The sequence below is a fragment of the Augochlora pura genome, chromosome 4, assembly GCF_028453695.1.
Source record: "Augochlora pura isolate Apur16 chromosome 4, APUR_v2.2.1, whole genome shotgun sequence".
In the NCBI taxonomy this organism is placed as follows: Eukaryota; Metazoa; Arthropoda; class Insecta; order Hymenoptera; family Halictidae; genus Augochlora; species Augochlora pura.
The window spans coordinates 23,840,256-23,864,211 of NC_135775.1; the positions used below are offsets into that span (position 1 = coordinate 23,840,256).

The window sequence follows — 23,956 nt, forward strand, 5'->3', positions numbered from 1 at the left end:
ATTCTCGCTATAAAAATTTTACCGAGTTCATAAATTTTAAAAGAATCGATGATCCAATCCTTCCGACGATATCACAAATGTTGCGCATTCTCAAAATCACAGAATAACGCAATAACTAACACCCTCACGATTACATCACTTTTAGAAGAACGTCCCACCCCGCACCACGTCCGAGGACCCGTCAGAGAACGCATTCTGCAGCGACGCGCGCTGCCTTATTCGCCGAACGCCGAACAAATCTTTTCCGCGCCGTTAGTCGCCGCGAACTCTTCGTCGGAATTAAGTGCGGATTTAATTTAATTAGAGAGAAAGAGAGAGAGAGGAAAAGAGCGCGCTTAGGTCGTGATCGGGGGTCGCCGGTGTTGGCCCCCCCTGTTCGCGAAATTTTTTCTCGCCAGCCCCGATCCACGCCCGCGTCCGCGACTATTGAATTCCGAGCTGTCGCGAGCGTAGCCGAGAGCTTTTTTCCACGGCGGTTCCTTAATCAAACGGAAATTACTCGCGCCGAGAGTTGTCACCGGATGCTCGGGTGCTTGCGAATCTGTCCGGCAGTCGGTGCCGGCCGAACGGGTGGACGAGAGAGACCGAGAAAGGACGAGAGAGAACGAGAGAGACCGAGAGAGAACGAGAGAGGACGAGAGAAAGAAATAGATAGAATGAGAGGGGGAATTAGATAGAAGGGAAGAGAGAGAAGTAGATGGAATGAGAGAGAGAGATAAGTAGATGGAATGAGAGAGAGAGAGAGAGAGAGATGTACATAGAATGAGAGAAAAAGAATTAGATAGAATGAGAAAGAGAACGAGAGAGAAGGGGAGAGAGAACTAGATAGAACGAGAGAGAAGACGAAAAAGACAGAGAGAAAATTAGAAAGAACGAAAGAGAGAGCTATATAAAATGAGAGAGAGAACTAAAATGAACCAAAGAGAGAACTATATAAAATGAGAGAGAGAGAACGAGAAAGAACGAAAGAGAGAATTATATAAAATGAGAGAGGGAGAACAAGAAAGAACGAGAGAGAAAACTATATAAAATGAGAGAGAGAGAGAGAGAGAGAGAGAGAGAGAACAAGAAAGAACGAGAGAGAGAGAACTATATAAAATGAGAGAGAGGGAGAGTTAGAAAGAACGAGAGAGATCGAGGAATAGAGAGGGGGGGACGGCAGGGAAGGAGAAAGGAGGAAAAAAGTTTTCAATCGGAATGCGTTAAATCGAATCACGTTCGCCGCTGAAGTGGGAGTCGAGGGTCGCCGGCGTACCCGGTTGTGTTTCCACCTGAGCACCCTTCATCATGAGCCGTCCACCTGGAAACAAAGTGACGACGCCGAACTGCCGCCCCGAATCGATTATACGAATTCTCCTTCGCGCTGTTTTCGACTGTTCGCCGCTATTAGCGCGAATTGATTCCCGGAATTAGTTCGCCGTTTTTTCGGACGCTCCACTTATTCGGGCGCAGCTGCCACGTGGGGCGGGCGGGGGTTGGGGGGTTGGGGTTAAGGGGGGATGAATAATCGAAGTTTCGGACGACGATTGGTCGACGGACTCGGCTACGTTTCCGTCGGGGGAGGGGGGAGGGAGGAATCCCTTCTTTGTTATGAACGGGGTAATCGGGTTCGGATTCGATTCTGGACAGGTGTACCTCGGCGACGACTCGTTCAGATTATTAAGGAAAGGGTTAAATGGCTGATAGCGCATCTTGTAGTCGGGGCGTGGAGGATTTTTATTTTTCCTAAAGGTTTTATGATTGTTAGTTAGTGTAGTAAATGGTTTGGTTCGTTGATATAGAAAATTTTGCTGTGAGTGTGCAAGCAGTTTTTATATTTTTATATTTTATTTATTAGTCTAGTTAATGGTTCATTTTGTTGATGTAGAAAGTTATTGTTGTTATACAGAAAGTGCATGGACAATTTTTATTTTACGCGAGAAGTCGCTGATTGTTAATTATTTTAATAAATAGCTTATTCCATTCATATAGAAAGCTATCGTTGTCACACAGAGAGGGCACAGATAATTTATATTTTATTCTATTCTATTTATATATAGATTAATATATAGATAATCTAGAGAATATAGAATATTTAATAATTTCTGTACACAGTATCTGCGAATTCAATCGTCTAAGAATTTGCTAGCGCAGAAATCCAAACCAAAAATAATTGCCTCAAATAAAAATTCTAAAAAGTATTATTGTCGCAGTCTATTTAAAAAATTCACTGTACACATTGTTCCCACTCTCGCGCATTGTTGCGAATTAGTTTCGAGGGTTCCGCGAAAGATCCTCAAAATTCCAAGGACCGCCTAAACACGCACCCCAGCACCAGCACCCAATAAACTACGCCCCGTGGAATAGGATTCGCTGGCCGCGAATTAACGCGGCGAATTGTGAATTTGCATAAACATCCGGTTATTTGCGTTCTTGTTGAACATTTCTCGGTCGGTGCCGAGTAAACCAACCCCCCCCCCCCAACCCCCACCCCGGGGGCGCAACGAGTCGGAAAATGGTTACGCCGCGATAATACGCTAAGTGAAAATTCAAGGCGAACGGGTTTCTTTCTTAGGCGGCACTCCTCGAGGAAAATTCAATTTGAAAATGTGAATGGCGGCGGCGCGCGCGCGCGCGTTCGCGAGCTCGAGTGTCATTTAGTTCGTCTATTATTTCGCCGAGTGTGCCAGCGCCCTAGAGAAAAAATACACTGCGAAAGTTCACTTGATTTTGTATTTTGTCCGATGTTGATTGGGACAACCAGATTTGTCGCTGTTTATTCGATTTGTTAATAATTATTAGGCGAGGATTTTGCTGGATTATAGATGTGATTTGGAAATTTGGTTCATGTGACATGGATTGTTTTAGGGGTGTTTTGGGGTTTAAGGTGATGGTAAATTGTTGAAATTGTTTTTAGCTGATATATTGTTGATGTAGGGATTTATTTTTTTATATGTGTTTTATGTGTTAACGTTTGAGAATCGAGGTGGTTAGGATCTATATATAATATTAAATAACGTTTAAAAAATCGAGGTGATTAGAAATAATATATTATAATTATTAAGGTTTAAAAAATCCAAGGTGTCAACATTTATATACAATATTAAATCGTATTATATCTTAATATACTAAAATCTAGTATCGCACTTCCTTAAATTCCGAACGAGTTATCAATAAATAAGAAAACAGATATCATTTATACAAACAAAAATTAAAGAATTGAAAAATTGAATTTCGCTCTTAAATTATTGTTTCGCCGTTCACGTTGCAGGGAGCGGCGTTCCCGACGCGAAAATAAGCCGTCGTTTAATGAAAGAACCGGCTACCGGCAATTGGATTTCTCCTGGAACAGGAAAACGTCTGAGTTTTGACTCGCGGCCGGAAAGAGGGGGTGGAAGAGAGGCCGGTATTTTATTAAATGCGCGAGCATGTAAAGTTAAATGGAACGTAATTTTCTGCCTGCAAAGTTGCCGTTTTTCTTTACCGTCGTAGCACGGTGTATCCCCGCCGTCGCGTTCAATGTACACCGTGTACCGGCTCAAAGACCGACCAATCAGCTTTTCGTTTCATTCAATTAGAAGTCAAAGAACGAATCGCATCTTTCACCGTGGAATGAAAAACCAACAAGCCCCGGCTAATGTCGATGCGCACGGAGCCCGAACACGGCCGATTGATTTGTTGAGAGCCGATCGCGATGTACGCGGCCCACGGTGTACGGCAAATACGGCGAATGAAAAATTTCTCCTTTGCGTTAATTGCTTCCTCCGCGTCGTTGTCACCGTTAGAAATATAATGGTGATCTACTTTCGACGATACCAATATATGATGCCATGGGGGTGATTCTCGTGCGCGTTAATTTCTTCGCGAATTTCTTTTGCTCTTCCTGTTCTTCTCGATCAGGCAGTCGCGAGAGTAACACGTGCTCTTACATCGTTGTCGATACTTCCATTTTTATTTTTACATTATACAGGGTGTTCCAAACTTATTTTTGGGGTTTCTCAGGTTTCCGGGGAACGAGGGGTTCCCGAGTCCATTTCGAGGAACCTTCTCAGTCCTACGCGCGACAGGTGCTCTTATATCGTTGTTCATTCTACAATTTTTATATCTCATATTATACAGGGTCTACCAAAATTATAGTAATCGTGTATAATACATTATCATATAATCGTTTATAAATTATATTTGTACTGCATACGAATTATAATAAATTGTATACAAGGCACTCGACACCTGAAAAAATCGCCTCATCGGAAACCACTTCGAGTAATTGCGTAAAAATTATATAATATTTATATCATATAAAAAATTAAAATAAATTCTATAAAAGACACTCGACACCTGAAAAAATCGCCTTATCGGAAACCATTTCGAGGAATTGCGTATAAATTATACAATATTTATATCACATAAAAAATTAAAATAAATTCTATAAAAGACACTCGACACACCTGAGAAAATCACCTGATCCAGGTACGTCACCTGTTCGTAAAAGTCATTGTCAAGGGTTAATTTCATCGGCGCCGCGACACGGTCAAATACGACCCGGAAATTCACGCGGAAAAAAAAGAAACGAGCGGACGCGTCGCGCGACGAGAGGGACGCGCAAACAGAGCCGGGGAGGGCGCCATTGTTGACCAAACAAAGCGGTTTTTAAATATTGCAGAAATTAATCTGGAACGAGCACGGAGAGAGAAATCACGACGTTCTCGAGTGCGTCGGCGGCCGTGTCCGCGGATTCGGCCAAATGAATTGAACGCTCGGCTCGCGCGCGCGCGGGATCAAAGATCGGCGAATTTAATGAACAGAAACATTTGTGAATCGAGACGTAATGTTTTCCTGTTTGTACTGCGTTCAACGCGATTCACCCACTCCACCCTCCCCCCCTTCATCTCTCTGTCCACCCCCGCAAATTCTGCCGGAATTTCCGAGTGATCGATGGAACGCCGCCGCCGGTGTCTGTATTGGATAGGTTTCGTTATTTGCAGATTTCTGGCCCGCTACTGTTGTTGCTCCGCGACCATAATTTGTATTGCGCTCGATGTATGTATGTATACGGTCTCCGGATTTATATGTTGCGTTTGTTTTATGGTTTTTAGCGTTTTAGGGAAATACTGTCTAGGTTTATTTTGGGCGGAGAATTTGTTCTGTATATTCGTGGGTCAAAAGGTGTTTTGCGGTGTTAGATTGTGTTAGAAATGTGATTTATTGTTTTTTGTTGTATAAGGAATATGTTTCGTATTTTTATATCGTTCAAGAGAGATAAGAAATATATTTTGTATATTTATATCGCATGAGAAACATGCTTCGGATTTTTGAATCGTTTAAAAAATATAAGAAAGGCATTTTGTATTTTTATATTGTATAAGTAGTACATTTTGTATCTATATATTGTATAAATAGTACATTTTGTATCTATATATTGTATGAGGAGTACATTTTATATTTATATATCGTGTAAGAAAAATATTTTCTACGTTTATGTCGTATAAGAAATATATCTCCCATATTTAAATCGCGTAAAAAGCGTGTTAAATATTTATATACTGCGTAAAAAATATATTTCATAGTTTCGTATTCCACGAGAAATACATTTTATATTTTTATATCATTTAGCAAATATATTTTGAAATTTTATATCTTGTAAGAAAAATATTTTCCACGTTTATGTCCCATAAGAAAAACATCCCCTATATTTATGTCCTATAAGAAAAATATCCCCTGCATTTACATCGTCTAAAAAAAATATCCCCTACATTAACATTGTATTAAAAATATATCCCACACATTTATATCAAAAATTAACACATTTTGCAAAACCCCTAACATCTACGCTAACATAACCAACAATTACCCCCGACACAAAGTGAATTCGCCAGACATCGATCCTTTTAACGAGGAGTTAAACGTCCGCGTGGCACGTAAATGGCGGGAAAATTGATTTTTAAATCCGGACAAACGATCGCGGCCGGCGTTAATGAAACGTAGCCGTCGTCTACCTGTGAATCTGGTATTATTCCGCGCAGATTGGCGAGGTGTTCAGGGCCACGTCGCGCACCAAAAACCTCTAAGAAACCGCGTCGCGCTTAGAGCCGATTCGAATTTAATTAAGTCAACCATAGCCAATTTGGCAAGATGCCTCGCATTATAGAAGCTGCCGTTAATCGGATGAAGTCTGCGGTTCCGCGTAGGAGCAACGGATATCACGACGCTACGAAATGTCTTGGTGTATCTCCCGCACCGTAGGGGCCCCCTCCCCCGGCCTCCCTCGCCGTCCCTTTTCGCCCTCCAGTGAAACCTTTTCCCCACCCTCGCCCACCCACGTCGTCTCGCTACCACCCTTCACTTTCTGTTCCACCCTCCCCCCCCACATCTTCCGCGGCAGTATTTGACTTTCAAATAGCGCCTAGCTACTCCCCGATATATAGCACGTTATAACCGAGCACTCCATTTCGAGAAGCAATTCCGCTACCTGACGAATAGCCATTACCACGGTCTAACGATAACTCGATTCACGCCTCGGAACGCTCGATTTTTCGAGAGCCGCGGCGCGCCGGGGTGCCGAGGGAATTTCGTGGCCTTTGCCGGACACGGTCGGAACAAGGCCTGATCATTTCGCAAGAAGATCTTTCGTTGAGAAGTCGATTATTTGAGAGTTACGCGGCGAGGGAGGTTAAGGTGTCCGCGATGAAAAGGGGTGAGTAGAAGCCGATGCAACAGAGGAGTTGCTTGTTGATGCGTATTCCTCCGTATAATGAAAATTTGTTGTTTTGCAAATAATCACCGATAGCCAAAGGACGAATATTCGTTGTAAAATAATTAATTCTTGTTTTTTTAATTTTAAGTGAATTAAATTCTAATCCTTATCAGGCAGAGATAATTTTATTAAAGAACTGATTTCAACTTCGGTTGCCTCGCATAAAGGCGTAAATTTAAACAGAAAAAAGTAAAAGCGTAGTATATTCTGATATATGTATAGTCTATACTATACTATGGTCTATACTATAGAAGAATATTTTTCTAAAGTTTAAGTGCTTAGGAATTTAAATATTATATAACTCTAGAAAGCAAAAGAGAAATTGAAAATTGATATATAAAGAGAAATCTTGTCAGATTATTATTAAAATTCTCCGTCGTGACCTGGATTCGTCAAAGCGCATCAAAGGGTTATTACGTCGTCGCTATAATCAAGATTTATTATAGCAGCTGCTTTCGTTACCTTCTTACATCTCGCGGATCGTAACAAAGTTCGTCCAACTCGATCGATCGTAATAAAGTTCGGCTGACCGAATAGATCGTAACCAAGTTCGGCCAACTGCCCCGATCGTTATAAATATTAATATCGAGCGAACGTTATCAACATTAATATCGAACGGATATTATCCCTCGCCTCTAATCATCGCATATTTTTGCATACTTTCGCTGATTTTCGCTCGCGTATTTTCGCGTATCATAAAGAGCGAGCGACAACGATCGAAACAAATCGCGGCTGCTCACTTTTCATGGAACTAAACAATCCCATAATCCACCCCATCCCCTCTCTCTCTCTCCCGCATCCCCAAACAAAACAGAAAAAATATCTATACCGTTGTAATTCGATCATACAACGTTCCGCCATCACCGGCGTGGCAGCCGATCCACGTAATCTCGGATTAATTAAAATTTCCTGCGAGCAATTCGGATTCCTGTCCCCGCGGATATCTGACAGCCGCGTTGATTTAGGGGTTCAATAAAAATTCCAAAATGGCGGCGAGCCGAAAGATCGCGCGAACGCGAACCCGCGGCGCCCGTTCTTCCGGCGTTCTTATGGGAACACGTTGGACACGCGGTAACCGCGTTTTAATCATTCTACAGTCAACTCGAGCTTTTGTCGTTTTATAGAAAAATGTCGAAGTGATTTGGGAGGGTTTTGACAAAATTATTAGGTTATTATGCCAAGAGGTTTTGTTGGAGTTAATTAATTAATTATATTGAACTGTTTTATGTGGTTTTAAGTTGGAAAAGTAGTTGGATTTAATTGTTTCTTTTGGGGGGTTGAGAGTTTCTGGTGAAAAAATGAAATTTTAGGTTAATTATTTTATAGTCTCCTGATACGTTATTACTTCATATATTTATCTATGAAAAGTGTTACCATAATTTAAAAGAATAAGCATTGGACGTCTTAAAGACGTTCACTTGACGACGTCTTAAAGGCGTCCTCCATTTTAAGTCTGATCCTCTTGCACCCATAACCTGACATAACCTAACAAAGACTTCACGCTAGATCCAATAAATATTAATACCATTTATCTCTTCTAAATCGAAATAAGCACGCAACATCTTTAAAAGCGGCAACAATGACGCGTCGCGTCTTGGAGGTTATGTTCGAGCCTATCTCGCGCAGAACCGCCCCGACTCGGAATTATTATTTCTCTGCGGTTCTCGCGATGACGGCCGGCACCGTCCGATGAAATTAAAAGGAAGGGTATGGGTGGCAGCGAGGGGGGAGAACGATTACGAGCCAACCCATCGCAACTTTCCAGGGAAATTTTCGCACGCGCTGCGTTCTCGTTTTCGCGGGTAGCGATTCATTTGCGGGCCGTTAACGTTCATCGCCCGGGAAAACGCTCGCCGTTGCTGGAAAGTCTTAACATCGGGCGTGGGAGACATTAACGTTAAAGAGAGAGAGAGAGAGAAAGAGAGAAAGAGAGAGAGAGAGAGAACGTTGTCAGATGTGTTCCGCGGGAATGGGCTGCGGAACGGCGAACGGCCGGACGTTTTCTGCGGCGAGCGTTCCGACCGCGCGCGACGGCGGCGCAACTGCATTTTCTGCCGGGCAGAAACGGTATAACAGAAATTTGCAAGTAAAAAGGAAGCCCCCGTGTTCGGGCGAATTGCGCCCGCGTCCTTTGAGCGTATTGAAACCTCGGGGAACTATAATCCGCGATGCGATCTACGGATGAATGAAATAAGGGGAATCCGAGGCGGGCTCGCCTTGTTTCGCGTTTACCGCTAATCCGTTCTCGATACGGACGTTTCAGAAATTTCCGTAAATCTGCTCTCCCGTAATGGGCCGTTTCTTCGGTCGAGGAGAACTTCGAACTGTCCTCGGTTCGACTGAACAGCGACACGAAATAAAAATATTCTTGGATTTAGGTAAATTATTAGATGCTTACGGTTTACTCTCCAGTGTTTATAATATATAGAATATAGAATATAGACAATATAATTCGATCTCCTAGCAATAATAAATAAATCAAATAAATATAATATACACTATGTAATATAATATAGAAAAATTCAGTACGATGAAATCCAGCACAATCAACTCTCCCAGTCTATAATATACATAATATTGAATATATAATCCGATAAATAAATATAATAAATATAATATACACTATACAATATAATATAGAAAAATTCAGTGCAATGAAATCCAGCACAATCAACTCTACCAGTCTATAATATACATAATACAGAATATATAATCCAATAAATAAATATAGTAAATATAATATACACTATATAAAAAATCCTTAATACAGCAAAAAGGAAAAAAGCACCATCTTACATTCACCAATCCTTCGAAAAATAAAAATCGACCGCCCTACGTAAATCACCAAGCGGCACAAGCAACCCCATAAAACGGAAACACCGTGACACGGAAATACCGTTTTAGATTTCGCGACGAAACGGCCACGGTCCGCAGCGGTGTTAATTTCGCGAGCGTTTACGACGGTGGACGTTTTTACCGTTTTCGGGGCGCCGATCGGAAAAACTAGAGTTCCGCGAGCGATTCGTGAAACGGGAACGCGAAAATGCGGCGGTTCCACCGGAAGACCGGTCAGAGACACGTATCCCCTTCGTCTATATGTGTCTATCTATGTGCATATGCGTCTATATGCGTCAACGTGTGTAGATGTAGAGGGACGTCGGAAATCTCCGGTCAAAGACAGGTCGCGCGCGACGCGTCGCCCCGCAGCCGGCCGGGCGAATAGAAAATAGAAAAATCGTCGTGTATCCATAAACTCACCAGAACTTTCACCATGTGTATACAGGTCAGCACTAGAATTCAGCCAGGTCGAATCGGCGGGCCAGGCAGTTTAAAATTCCCCCGGTGGTGCACACACGCCGTATAAGGTTCCGCCTGCAACAGATTTCATTTTATTTGATTCCTTTCTGCGCTTCTTTTTTCTGTTTTCATCGTTTTTAGCCGCGCGCGCTCCCGCGCCGGTTAATGGAAGGAAGCTGTCTGCCGGTGTTTGCCCGGCAAATATTTGAAAACAACGGAAGATGAAAGGAGAGACAGAGAGAGAGAGAGAGAGAATAAAAGATAGAAAAAGAGAAAGAGAGGAAGAGAGACAGAAAGGGGGCGATGGTTGCCATTTAGCCGACGCGCTTCGGAAAATCCGTTCGCGCGGACTTCTGCGAGGTGTCGCCTGCCTTCCGGCGTGCACACGCACAATCGTAATTAAGATCCGCGTTCCGGGCACTTTTAATTATGCCGCGAGCTCGTTCGCCCGGCCTTTAACGAAGCCTGCCCGGGAACCGCCTGTTGCCGATTCGCTAACGAAGTCGCCGCGAAGAAAAGAACGACGCCGCCGACGAATGGAGACAAATCGCCGAACTAGCCGCGAGCGGAAACCCGGGAAATCCGCGCCGCGGATTCTAACTCCGCTCCGCCGTATCCGCCGCGCCGGTGCAGCCTCTTGGGAACCCTTTTGTTCCGTGATTCTCCTCATAATTTCGTGTTGACGCGTCGGGGCCACCGGATAACGAGAACCCGCGCTCTTTCTTTATCTCTCTCTCGCTCTCCACCAATTTCTATCTCTTACACTCGCGTTCTCTCTCTCTCTCTCTCTCTCGTTCTCTCTCTCTCACTCTTTCTGTAGCTATATGTCTCTCTCTTTCTCAGCCGCCTATCCCAGGTCTTGGATTTTCTAGAATTCCCCAAGTCGCGTCTCCTCTTCTACCCGGTATTGTAATTGTAGCACGCCGGAGCGGGAATTTGTTGCGCGGAACATCGTCGTATTTACTCGGCCAAATTACGTAATAAATCAACCGGCGCGACTTTCAGTGCGCAGCCGCCCGTGCGGCGCTTTTACGCGGGTTAACAATCGCGATGGAAAAATTGATAGGAGCCGGTTATTGTCCCGTGGCCAATTACTATGCTATCTGGTTATTTTTTGGTTTAATTAAGCGCAAGATGTATCGGATTCTTTTATTTTAGTTTAGACGATTATTTTCGTTTATTATTAATCAACTCTTCTCGTTCGTGTTCGATCGATTATTTTCATTTATATTTATTTACTATTTTCATTTATATTTAATTTACTATTTTCATTTATATTTACTTTACTATTTTCATTTATATTTAATTAATTATTTCCATTCACATTCAAGCAATTATTTTCATTCATATTTAATCAATTACTTTCATCAATGTTCAATCAATTATTTTCATTCACCCTCAATCAATCATTTTCATCCTAATCTAATCAATTATTTGTATTCGCGTTCAATTAATTATTTTCATTCACGTTCAATCAACTATTTTAGTCAATTACTTTCGTTCGTATTTGCTCAATTATTTTCATTCGTATTCGATCAATTATTTTCATTTAAATTTAATCAGTTATTTATCTGCTAAAATTGAACCCCTTATTTTTCGAAAACGTCCAATTATGTTCAATTGGTTGAAATAATATGGTCGTATAACATATTACAGATTTTGTGGATTTACAGTAAAATTGAGGAATTGCAATCTATAATAATAGCTGAATTAAAAGAATAAAAAATTGTCAGTATATTATGTTCAATGCATTAAAATTATTACAAAAATTAAAGACGTCTTATATACTATACATTTAGCTATATCTTCAATATTTTATCTATATTTCACAATAAATTTTGACAATTTTATTTCTCACAAAATTCCACCATCTTGCGATTAAAATATTTTCAAATAATAAATTCAAGTAAAACTACTAATAATATCAAAATCAATAATACTATATAACTAATACGAAACTATAATTTAACATATGCCGAATAGATACATTAACATACTGATAAGCGTTAATTAATAAAAATTATTAAATATCGTCTGGTTGGTTCCAAAGTTGGTAATTTCATGCGTAATTTTTTAATGTAACGGAAAGCAAGAAGGCATTTCGAGATTACTAATTCGATGGTTTCCGTTCCCCTAATTTCATAATTCGACCGTTACATTGCTAATTACGGAAACATTCGTGGAACGTTGACCGAAATGGAGATGACTCATTAGCCCGGCAGAGTCGTTCGTTGAACATGTGGTTAAGACAGATTGATACGCCAAACTTTCGATCTATCGGATACCCATTATACACGATTAGTGCCGGATCCGTTATCAGCCGCAATTAATCTACTGGCCACCACTAATTCAATAATAAGTGTCGATTACAAGCGCCGACTGTAACATATTTCCCTCGGGAAAGGAAAAAAAATCTGCCCGGTCGCCGTGCTAACCTAAAATCGCCATATTGAACTAAAATCGCTATACTAACCTAAAATCGCCATATTAACCTAAAATCGCAATATTGAACTAAAATCGCCATACTAACCTAAAATCGCTATACTAACCTAAAATCACCATGCTAAAACAATTTCGTCTGTTTAAACATTACGTAACCGTGCGAAGCTTGTTTCGACGATTCCACGAACTGCTCTATATTACGTTTCAATGCCATGAATAGCGTAACATTATTAAGAAAAAATTGTTAACTCGCACCTCGTCAACATTTAACGCTAAACGCGGCGTAGCCGAGTCCCGGAATTAAAACAGGGTCCCTTTGATAAAAAATTCCGTAACATGAATTACACAGTTTACACCGTTTCACGTTTTTGTAAGACTCGCGACAAAAATGAGCACGCGAGATACAAAGTTCCAGCTGCAGAACATTATGGAATATATAATCTTTGAAAATGTTCATTTCGCCAGCGAAACTCTGCGAGGCCGTGTTTTACCAAGAGAATCTGTGCGGGGGAATTAGAAAAATTATTACATTTATGATCTGGTCTGGGAGAATATGTTTGTTTCGTTCGGGGCTCGATATTAACCCTTTGCGGCACCGATATTGTTTTTATGTTGACGAGGTTTGGAGTTTTAAGAAATTGTTCGAAGGGAGAAAGGGTTGCTAGAATTAATTTAAGGTGCGCGAAATGTGATTGAATATTAATAAATTTCATAGCTTTGTTGACTAGTCTTTGTTTGCTAATAATAAATTTTTGCGCCAGATAGAAAATTTATATTTATTATAAGGCAAGAGAGTTATGTCAATATTTAAATACTAATGACGGATGAGTAGAATTTAACAACCCCTATATAAACCTCTATAATTCCGTACATAATTTAATAAATATATATCTGACAATAATTTCTATTAAATCGACATAAAATTTACTGTCACAAAAGTCTAAAAATAAGAATAAATAAAGATAATCACTAAACAAAAGTTCTCTCGCTTCACCATGGAAATTACCAAAGAAATTCTAATCAACGCAGTCCTAAAATATCCCATAAAGATTTTAATTATAATATATATTAATAATACATAATAACAACAATTTAAAAAATGTGAATGAAATACAAATTTAGTAAATATGTTCCAAATCTCCATAACGAGTCTATCACGATATTAGTAAACGATTAAACAGCTAAATAAAAGGTCGAGACGCGCCCCATAAACGACGGCCATAGAATCGCGATCATGGCGAGTTCCGGCGACCTCGAATCGACGGGGACCGTAAAGACCATGGATCCTCGGCGAGCTTATCGCTCCAAAGGGGTTTGTTTGAAAAGATTCCGCGTCGTAAGTTCGCCGCGATCCGTCGTTCTTTGCGGCAAAAGCGCTGCCCGGATAATTGCCGCTCCTCCCACCCTCCCCCCTACCCTCTTCCGCCGTCCGGCAGCCGTTGTTCCCTTAGCGTGCAATTATTAAACAAGGTATTCAATTAATTCCGGCCGTATTAACATGACATTAGCCTCCGTCTGCTCCCCCGGGCGACTCGGAATTTTATGCTGCATCCACGACGCTGCGAAAACAAAGCTAAAAAGGAAGAGAGAGAGAGAGAGAGGCGAACAACAACAAAAAAACGGGAGCTATAAAAAAAGCTGCCGGGGCACCGTTGCGCTCCCGTATTCCACAGTGTTAGCATTTTTGAGTTAATTACTGGCGTGGAACAAAAAAATAACCGTAGAGAGGAGAAGAGAGAGAGAGAGAGAGAGAGAGAGAGGGAAAACGGAAAAGCGCGGAATTAGTAGCTCCGCGGGTGAACAGCGGAAGTGCCCTGTGCGGGGCCGCGTTGCGCGTGTGTTCTAATGGATGTACAGCCCCGAAAATCGTGATACTCGACGGAATTCTAGTCGTTTTTTGCGCCGCGGACCCGCGGCGAATTAAAATCTTCCAGCCTCTTGAGCGCACGATGAAAGAGAATCACTTAAAAACAGTTCGCTTTCCGCGAGCAACGCGCGCCGCTACGGCACTGTTGCTGCACCGCGAATGCTGACTGTACGACTCTGCTATAGCGTTCTGGGACTCGTGCGAAGTCGGAGAGCCGATTCGGCGACGCCTCATTGGCTCGCTGTGTTTATCCCCTCCACTCGAGTGTCGCACCATCTATGCGGTCGCTGGACGCGGTCGCGTGCACTTGGCCGAATGGACTTTTTAACGCGAGTGTACGTTGTAATAATGAACGATTCAAGTAGATACTGTGTTTTCGTTGTTCTTCTTGTGTATGCATTTTTAATTATATTTTAATTATGTTTGAAGGAAACAGTAATTTTAATACCAAAGGGATGACTGTGCTAATCTTCCTGCAGGAAGTTTTGATGTTTTCTGTTTCGTAGGTTATGTTTTTTGGGGTTAATTAATTAATTAATTATTAATTAATTAATAAATGCAAGAGGTTAAAAGTAACCGAAGGGTTGCATACTGAATTTAGAAAAAGAATTTTAGCGACGCCAAAAGAGTTTTATTAATTAATTACCAGTCTATTATTTTGCATAACGAATGTTATTGTTATATTGTTTATAGCGTAACCAAAGTATCAAAATGAAAACGGAGTGTCGTTCGATCAATTTCCAGGTGGGAGAAAAGTTTGTCCGCAAAATCATTCCCATTTCTCGATGCAGATATTTGACTCGGTCGACGGAGGAATCCAGTCTGCCGAATCGATCACTAGGAGAATGAAATAATTTCGTATTCAAGATGGGTAAGAATGTTTTCTGATATCCGAGCTATTCCATCGTGACGTTATCGTTCGCAATTTATCCCCGGGACTCATTAATATTAAACCGTTCGTATCTACATTCTTCTTACGGTATCAAGAACGCTCTAAAGACTCGAAACCAGGCTCGGCTATCTTTGGACAATTTATTTACATTCAATTTAGATTTACGGTTTATAGCCGTGCATTATGGAACGCACATTTTCCATTAAACCAACGCTGATTTATTAAGATCAATAAAAGTGACTGTAGAGGTTTTTTAATTAGCTTTAGAGCGTTCGATTGTTGACCGACAGAAACTCGACCGTGCAAAATTTCGAGCCTGCAATTTTTCTGTAAGGGTAGTTGTTTATTCATAGTCAATCTAATATGGTTGAAACCATACTATATGTGGTTGATGAAGTAAAGAATAAATCTATTTTTGTATGTATTTTGTCTTGAATATTTTTTGAATATTTAAAAAAATTTCCTTTGCAGTTAGTTCCTGCCCCTCTGAGCTTGACCACGCCCCTTAAGTTTCAGGTTATGTGCCCATTTTATGGTTGGCCCAGCCCTCTTTGAGATGAGCTCCGTGCTTTTTAAAGTTTCGCTTCGAATTTCTGAGGTTTCTCTCCGCCCTTTTATAGTTAGCGACGCCTCCTTTGTAATTGCCCCGCCCATTTTTGTCCTGCTTTACTATCAAATGTCTCAAAAATAATTTTATTCGAATATTGAACAATCCTTGAAATCCTTGACTAACATTCGACTTAAAAAATATTTTACTTCTTATTCGAACAAGAAACACCTAACCCTAAATAATACGCTCGCCACACCGTCAAATCCCACGTCGCAGCAAACTATTAAATCCCACCCTCCACAATGTAGCTAATTCGAAGCCATAACGGCCGGATCGTTTCATCATTGGCCGGCAGGGTGCCCGTAAACGGCGGCATAAATTTTTGCCGAACTTCACGGATGCGTCGCGTTCAAATCATCCGCAACCCGTTCCGAGAGAGCCGCCGCCGCCGCCGTCGCCGCGTCCCCTAAATTTAGTTCCAACGTAAACTCAATTTATCCAAAGGAATGCCAACGTGTAACTATCACTTACGAGCATTAGAGTACGGTATCACTCAGGCCCCGGTGCTACGAAATCCACCTGAGAGCCCAGTAAACGTCAGCTTCAGTCGCGGCTGATACGAAGACAGGCCATACCGAGGCATCAAGCCGCGCATCTTCGTCAAGTTAACGGACGCCCGGGTTGACAGCCGGGGGAAAGAAATCCGACGACACGTTGACGGCACGCTATAATTCTGCGGGTGCGTGCCGTATTGGATTACGTCCAGATCCGAGTTCCACTTGCATCGCGGCGGCCCGCCCGATTCGAAATAGAATGACTCATAGACAAAGACCTTGTTCTAATTCAAAACGAAACACGGAAAAGCTGTGGACCGTATCGGGTCGCCTCCGCCAGCATCGGGACCGCCGCTGTCTTTGAATGTCGCGATTAGATTTCGCTAATGAGTCATCGCGGCATAGTTTCATAAAGGAAGAATCGGTTGCATTTGTTGCACGCTGCAGGAGTTTCATACCTCATTTTTCTCTTCTCGTTTAACCGCTTTAATAAGGTACGTTTAATTGACACGTATTCCTCGTCACCGTGAAATAAAAATTATTAATTACAGTATTTACCAATTTGCGAATATTTGATATACAGAATAACAGATGAAATATCAAATAATAATAACGATAACTAACAGAAGTTCTAGAGTTATTGTACTAATTTATTCTCAATTATTTTAATTAGTCGATAAATTTCTGTTCCAACGCTCGCGATCAAATCTTGTTTCTCGTTCACGTTAAAAATGAACAATAAAATTCTTACGATAATTATAAAATATATTCTCACCGATCGGAAAATTGTTAAACCAAACAACTGTTCCTTTAATTCCCGGCTCCTCGCGCTAAATAGTTTTTACGTGTCCGCAATTAGACGTCGCGCCGCGTCTCGTCCGGCTCTCGCGAGTCGTACGAAGTTTGATAATAATTGCAGACGATGTCAAAACTTGTTGGAACTTCACCGGCGACGCACAGCCTTACACAACGGCGGAGCGATGGTTCTAGAGAGAGAGAGAGAGGAGCTAATTTAATAAGCAACCTCTATTCGTTCCTGCCATTGTTTACCCCGAAGAGAGCCAATTTTCAATCCCGAACGCGCTGTGTGACAGCGCACCACCCCCTCGCGTCCTGCAAAAACGATTCACGGATCTCTCTCTCTCTCTCTCTCCTTTCGCGGGGCTCTCTCGTCAGCGAGAGACTGGCACACAACTTCGCTAACTCGGTATACTTAGTACGGATCCGGCTATAGAATTGCATAGAGAATCTCTAAACCGCCCTCTCGTGACGTCGTTCGCGGGACAAAAAGGAGGCGGATCAACGGCAAACGCCGTCCTCGACCAGAACGAACTGAATTCTCTAATTAAATCCTGCGGCTGAACTGTCTAATGAATCTCTTCTTGTCAGATTATGTTGTTTGGGGGGAGTCGTCTTGGCTCTAGAAGCATCGGGATCGTTTTTTAACGCTTAAGACGAGGATTAAGTAGAGGGTTTGCTATATTATAGCTCTAGACTGTGATGTTTTGTAGTGTACTTGAATTTTCTAGTGGGGGGATGATGCTGGAGATGGTAGACTGGTTCTGTACCAAGGATTATCTATATTGTATTTTATTGTATTTATTTTATTTATTATATTTAATTGTTTATTGTATTAGGTATTATATGTTATGTATATTATAGGCTGGAAGAGTAGATTGTGCTGTTTTTCATTGTACCGAATTTTTTGACAGGGGAACAATGCTATATAACCTGACATATTCTATATCGAGGATTCTCTATGTTATATTATGCTATAATATAGTATAACATATTTCTATTATTCTATATTAATTAGTAGTTCCTACACTTCATTCCACTCCATTTTGCTGACAGGAAGACAATGCTATAAAGAACCCATAAATTATTCAGTAAGGAGCTAACATATCTGACAAAATATTTAGGTTCACCCTTAAACTACCCCTAACTCATTACTCTAAATAATTAACTAATATTCGCTAGTTCTCAGTGTACTAAATTTTCTTGTATTATATATACAGTACTCTTTATGATTAATAAATTTTACAGTAAAGAATTAATAAATCCTGCGAAAGAATACCTATTGAGGTTATGTCAAGCTTATATAGCAAAATCTATGTACTAAATTTTCTTATACTGTAATATATAAAATGTTATCTATAATCAATCATATATACCTATTGACTTTACATCAACTTTACGTTAAACTTGTGTCAAAGTATTTTCGAAACGTCCATCTCCCCTTTTATGCAATCATTTCCGAATTGCTTCTGCAAGGGTTGACAAAAACCATGCTTTTCGAGCAGGTTATCGGAGGGGATGAATCTGTGCTCGTCTCGGTCAATAATTGCTGTCTTCTGCTGATTATTAACGGAGATCCAAAAGGGATCCGAGAGGTTTGATCTTCCCCCTCGAGAAGTCGGTGTTAATTCAGAGAGAAAGAGAGAGAGAGAGGCGCGGTAACCGAGGATTGATAGTCAATGAAATCGCTTAGTCAGGGTGTTTAAAAAGTCCCCCGAACTTGGGGAATATCTAATAGCCGGTAAACTGAATGAATAAGAGGTTTACTTTGCACGGGGAGGCGGAAACCGTGCGCCTCCTTAACCAGAAGAATCAGTTTCGAGGCACTGTTACACAGCCTCCTCTTCCTCTTCCTTCTCCTTCTCCTTCTCCTTCTCCTCCTCCTCCGCCACCGGTTCTTGTTCGCCCATATTCGCGAGGCAATTAAATTACCGGGGGCTTGCCGAGAGATTCGGCCTTTCGTGTACTTTACACCGGTTTCTTTTCGTTCCGTCGCGGTTACCCCTATCTGAAAAATTAGCAGATAAAGCTGGTCAACAATGTCGTAGCGTTTAATTCAGAACAAACCCTGCGACGATGTTGATTGCTAATTTCGTCTGCTGGTGGAGCACCCTTTTCATATTTTTTAATCATTTTATTTCTTTTTAATTACTTCTTGTTTCTTTTTAATTTCTTCTTATTTCTTTTTTAATTACTTCTTATTTCTTTTTAATTTCTTCTTATTTCTTTTTAATTACTTCTTATTTCTTTTTAATTTCTTCTTATTTCTTTTTAATTACTTTGTATGAAAACTCTATATGCAAATTCTGCAAATAATTTTTAGCAGATTTCTAGTAATTTTAATATAGAGTTTTAATATACAGCTGTTTTTGAATCGAATATCTGTTCATTTTCGTTTACTATAATGTCAGGGATGAAAACAATTTGTTCGTGTCACCCTCAACCCTGCAGTGCCACTTACATCAACACGGTTAAAAATCCATATTTAAAAATTACTATAAACCATCTAACCGCCTTAATAATGAACAAAATTGCCCGGCAAGGGGTTAAATCGAAAAGAGGGACCGCAGATGACCTGCGAGAAATAAAAATGCCGCGGCGATACCGCGACGGTCCTCCAGCCGCAATAATCAAGGATCAGGATGTAATCGAGGGATCATAACCGCGACGGCAATTAGTATTCACATAGAGCAATCGTCAGCAGCCGGGTAAACGGCCGTTCCGAACTGCCGTTTTCCCGCGACTCTATCTCCGACAATTGCGCAACGCGGCGACGCGCTCGCCCGCGCGCGCCCGGTTGAAACTAATTCGACGAAACCATAAGAACGAACCGTTTGGCCGCGTCTCATGGTATTACAGCGCGACGGGGTAGCGGGCGGGCGGGCCGCGCGAGCGGACCTCGGGGCGAACAGCTGAGGCGAGAAACCCGAGAGTCGTCGGCTAAGTCAGCGGTGCCGTGCCGCCTGGAAATAGCTTTGGCAACGGCCGCCGGCGAACGTTGTGTGCTGTCTTGCCTCCATAAAATGGAAGATTACTAGCATGTTGCTTTTCTGCACGCGCGTCTTGTCGCGCCTCGTTCCACCGTGTACGCCTCGCCTCGCTCCACCGTGAGCCGGCTAATATAGATCATACCTTAACGATTTCTGCTCGGCCGTGTCGTTTAGCTCGTAACGACGGAATCCACCGGTCGGACTCGCGACAAGCGATACTGAAAGGTGCATCAACCTAATCTATCTTATCGCTTTCGCTTCTTTTCATCTTATTTACCCCGATCGGTAGCTTGTGAATCGGTTGCCATGGTAACCCTTAATTTGTTATCCATTATTGAGATAAACGTGTTAAATTGTGCTACGAGCTTCGATATTATTATATAAATTTTTCAATATTAAATACCTTACGATAAATAAAATCGAAATAGAAACGAACATTTTTACGATCGGATGACCGGTCGATAAAGTGTTATTATACGGTGATTTATACCGGGGCAAATACCTATACTATAGTACTATAAAATTCATATAGTAATAATATTTTAATAACATTTTTATAGTACTATAGTACCTAGTACTATAAAATTCATATAGTAATAATATTTTAATAACATTTTTATGGTACTATAGTACCTAGTACTATAATAACGAGTTAGACTAGTGATACAAATTTCGCGAAAGATCTAGTAAATACGTGAATATTATTCATCTATTTTATCTGGTCTTATCAAAGAAAATATTAAGAAAATTCTTAAGAATTCTCTTTGAGAATTTATTTCTTAAATATCTGCAGACAACTTTTAAAGCATTCGCTTTGACATTTTAGGTCGACGGTGCTGAAAACTGTTAGGAATATTGATGTTTTTTATCGTATCTAATTTAATATTTTACACACACTGTGAAACATTATAAGACACAGTGTCTTATCATCCTAAGATACTAGTAGCATCAGTGATAAAATAATCGAAAAAAAAATAAATAATATCTGCGTTGAAGCACAGATTTTTATAAAAATAATACAACAATAATTGTCAGTACCGGTCGCGTATAAATAATTTTATTTTCTACAGATTGACGAGGTCCATTTCGCGAAGCGCGAGGCGATCGGGTCGCGCTAATTTTCCAGTATTTCGAGCGCCATCCAGCACGAATTAATTTAATCAAAAGACCTCGATGAGGAAGATGGAATAAAGAAGAAGGAGGAGGGCGGAGGAAGAGGTCGTCGGTTTCTGTTCAGCGTCCCGCGAGAAAGACGCTCCTCTCCGTCCTCGAAGACGGCTCGGTTAAGATTTCAATCAGATAATTGTCACCGGCGGCGACCCGAAATCTTCTCCCCGGAAGAAAAATAAATTTTCCCGCCGGTGTTTTGAGAGCACTTCGACGCCGCCGGAATGGATCTATGTTAATTAACAGCCACCGGTTCTCCCTCCCCCGCCCCCGATTACAATCAGGGGGAACGGTAATTCGTCGTCGGCGCCTCTCTCGCTCCGATGTTTTAACTGTTCTCCGCGTGGAAGACGGCGGAGTCTTTGCCGGGCGTCTCTCTCTCTCTCTCTCTCTCTCCCTTTTTAGTTGAACAGATGGGAAACGGAATCGGGGTGACACGGTATTTCCGCGGACCGTTTTAATTAGCACCATGTTTGACGTTGTCGGACAGGGCCGTCGTTTAAAACGAAACACCCGGCGAACGAATTAATTGGAAGCCGCGACGCGAATTAACCGAGATTTCGCCGTGGATCGCGAGGCTTTCTTCCGACGAGTTCGCGAGGCTCGTCTTCGCTCGAGGTATGTACTGTGGAATGAGGGAGCAGGTTATGTCGTTTTGTCGTTTTGGAAAATTATGTTCGTTACGGCGGTGCTTTAGACTCGGGGTTTGACAATAATTCGGATTTTATTTGGGTGGCTGACAAGAGTTATACCGCGTAATTGTTTAAGGAATGATGTTTTATTGGATGTTGTTTATCTAGATTAATTTATATAGATTTTATATAGTTTATCCTAAGAAGACTTTAGTTCAATAAATATGGCTACCTTTTTCTGTGCTGATTTGTAAAAATAAATTTTTACACAATTATTATTAGTATTATTAGATTGTTATTATAATTATTAGGTTATTATTATTATTAAAATAATCATGTAGCATAAAGTACAAGTTAAAATCACGTATCATAAAATACTTAATTGTCAACAATTTTTAATAAAATAACCAAAGCTGCCAGACATCTATCATAAACAAATTGCGCTTGCAATCTCAAAAAGTTATTCTCTGTCGAGTTTCCTTGTCGCTAGAACTTATACAGAGCCTCATCTCCAACCAGCACAAAATATAGCAAAAGCAATTTTTCCAATTTTTATTACAACGAATTCGAACAATTTACTACATTTTATAAATTAATTTTGACACACGGTTTTCTCCTAACTCTCAAATAAAGCGCAAAAGCGTCTCCGAAAGGGCACGACGATATATCTTCGTCGCTAAAAGGGTTAAACCCGAGGTCCCGCCCACCTAATGATAAGTTCGATCCGTGGGAGAAGGTTCATCGCAGATTCGATTTCAACTGGGCGCGCGAGAGAGGCTGAATAAACGAGCGTATCAGGTTTAACTACTTTTCATTTCTAGTTATTCCAGAGCGTTACGAAGACAGCGCCGCGCGGCCGCGGCCGGTTCCCATTTTCGTTGTAATCGTGCCGCCGGGTCCCGTACGTTTATACAAGGTGTGCAATCAGAAAGGCAGAGGAACGTTCCTCTCTCTTTCGCTCTCCGCGCAGCCAGGATAAAGAAAATGAACGGGGAAAATTTTCGCCCGGCCCGGCTTTGCTTGGATATACACGGCCCACGCGTAATCTTCCCTAAAAGTAATACAGTGGCTACCGTATATATATTTCCATTATATATATATATTTCTTCGCGGACGCGTACCAAATAATTAAGTCGAGAAATCCGCCGCGAGACTCGTTTACCCACCGCTCCGATATTTTCATCTTTTTCCCGTCGAAATAAATGCGGTGGCTTCTCTGTTATCGAGATATACTCGGACGTCTCGAAACGATTATTTATTCAGTGTTTCTGAATAAAAATTCTTGAGATACGTGCTTTTAAGATGACTATTGTTTCTAGATTTTATTTAGTGGGGAGAAATATTGTTAACGATATTTCTGTGCTTTTTAAATGTGGATAGAGTTTGTTAATATTAGTATGCAGATACTATAGTATCTAGTATTATATAGCTATATTTATTATAAGTACTATACAGTTATATTATCTATAAATATTATACACATGTACCCAGTGTACAACGAACAATTATCAAATAAAATACCAATCCTAAATTAAATATAACTCAGTCACTATACACTTATATTGTATTTACTACACATACTATACAGTCATATTTAATCTTTGACAAGTATTCATAACAATCCTAAAAATCCAACAAAATTATTGCGAACAGTATCTCGCAAGCGAGTTAAATCTCGATATAATCTCGACGCAACCCCTTGACATAACCTCGATCAGAAATATTTGCATTAATAACTAAAAACGTGAAATTAAATTTCAGCAATTGTTCGTCAAGTTAACAAAAATGAATCGAAGAAGATCGTCCCTTAATTCCAGCGTTAATAAATCCTAAAAGCTACAACAATTTTCCAACGGGGTTCGAGCGAGCCGTTCCGTGTTTATCGGCGCACCCGGTACGTAACAGGGATAATATCGTGGCGGCGCAAGGGCGTCGGGCTGGAAGTACCAATAAAAATTCGTCGTCGAGTGTTATTAAATTTCATGCAGAGCTAATGCGTCAAATCTAGCGGAGCCCCCTCGCAATCCCCTCCCC

General features: G+C 41.0%; 1 protein-coding gene across 1 annotated transcript in view; it reads right to left on the reverse strand.

Moving 5' to 3' along the window:
- Positions 1-23,956, reverse strand: part of LOC144468530 (RNA-binding protein Raly-like) — a 299,758-nt gene that overhangs the window by 56,505 nt on the left and 219,297 nt on the right. Inside the window, exon 4 of the mRNA XM_078178091.1 lies at positions 9,992-10,105. Coding sequence (XP_078034217.1) covers positions 9,992-10,006 — 15 coding nt within the window. The 5' untranslated portion in view covers positions 10,007-10,105. The remainder of the gene's footprint in view (positions 1-9,991; positions 10,106-23,956) is intronic.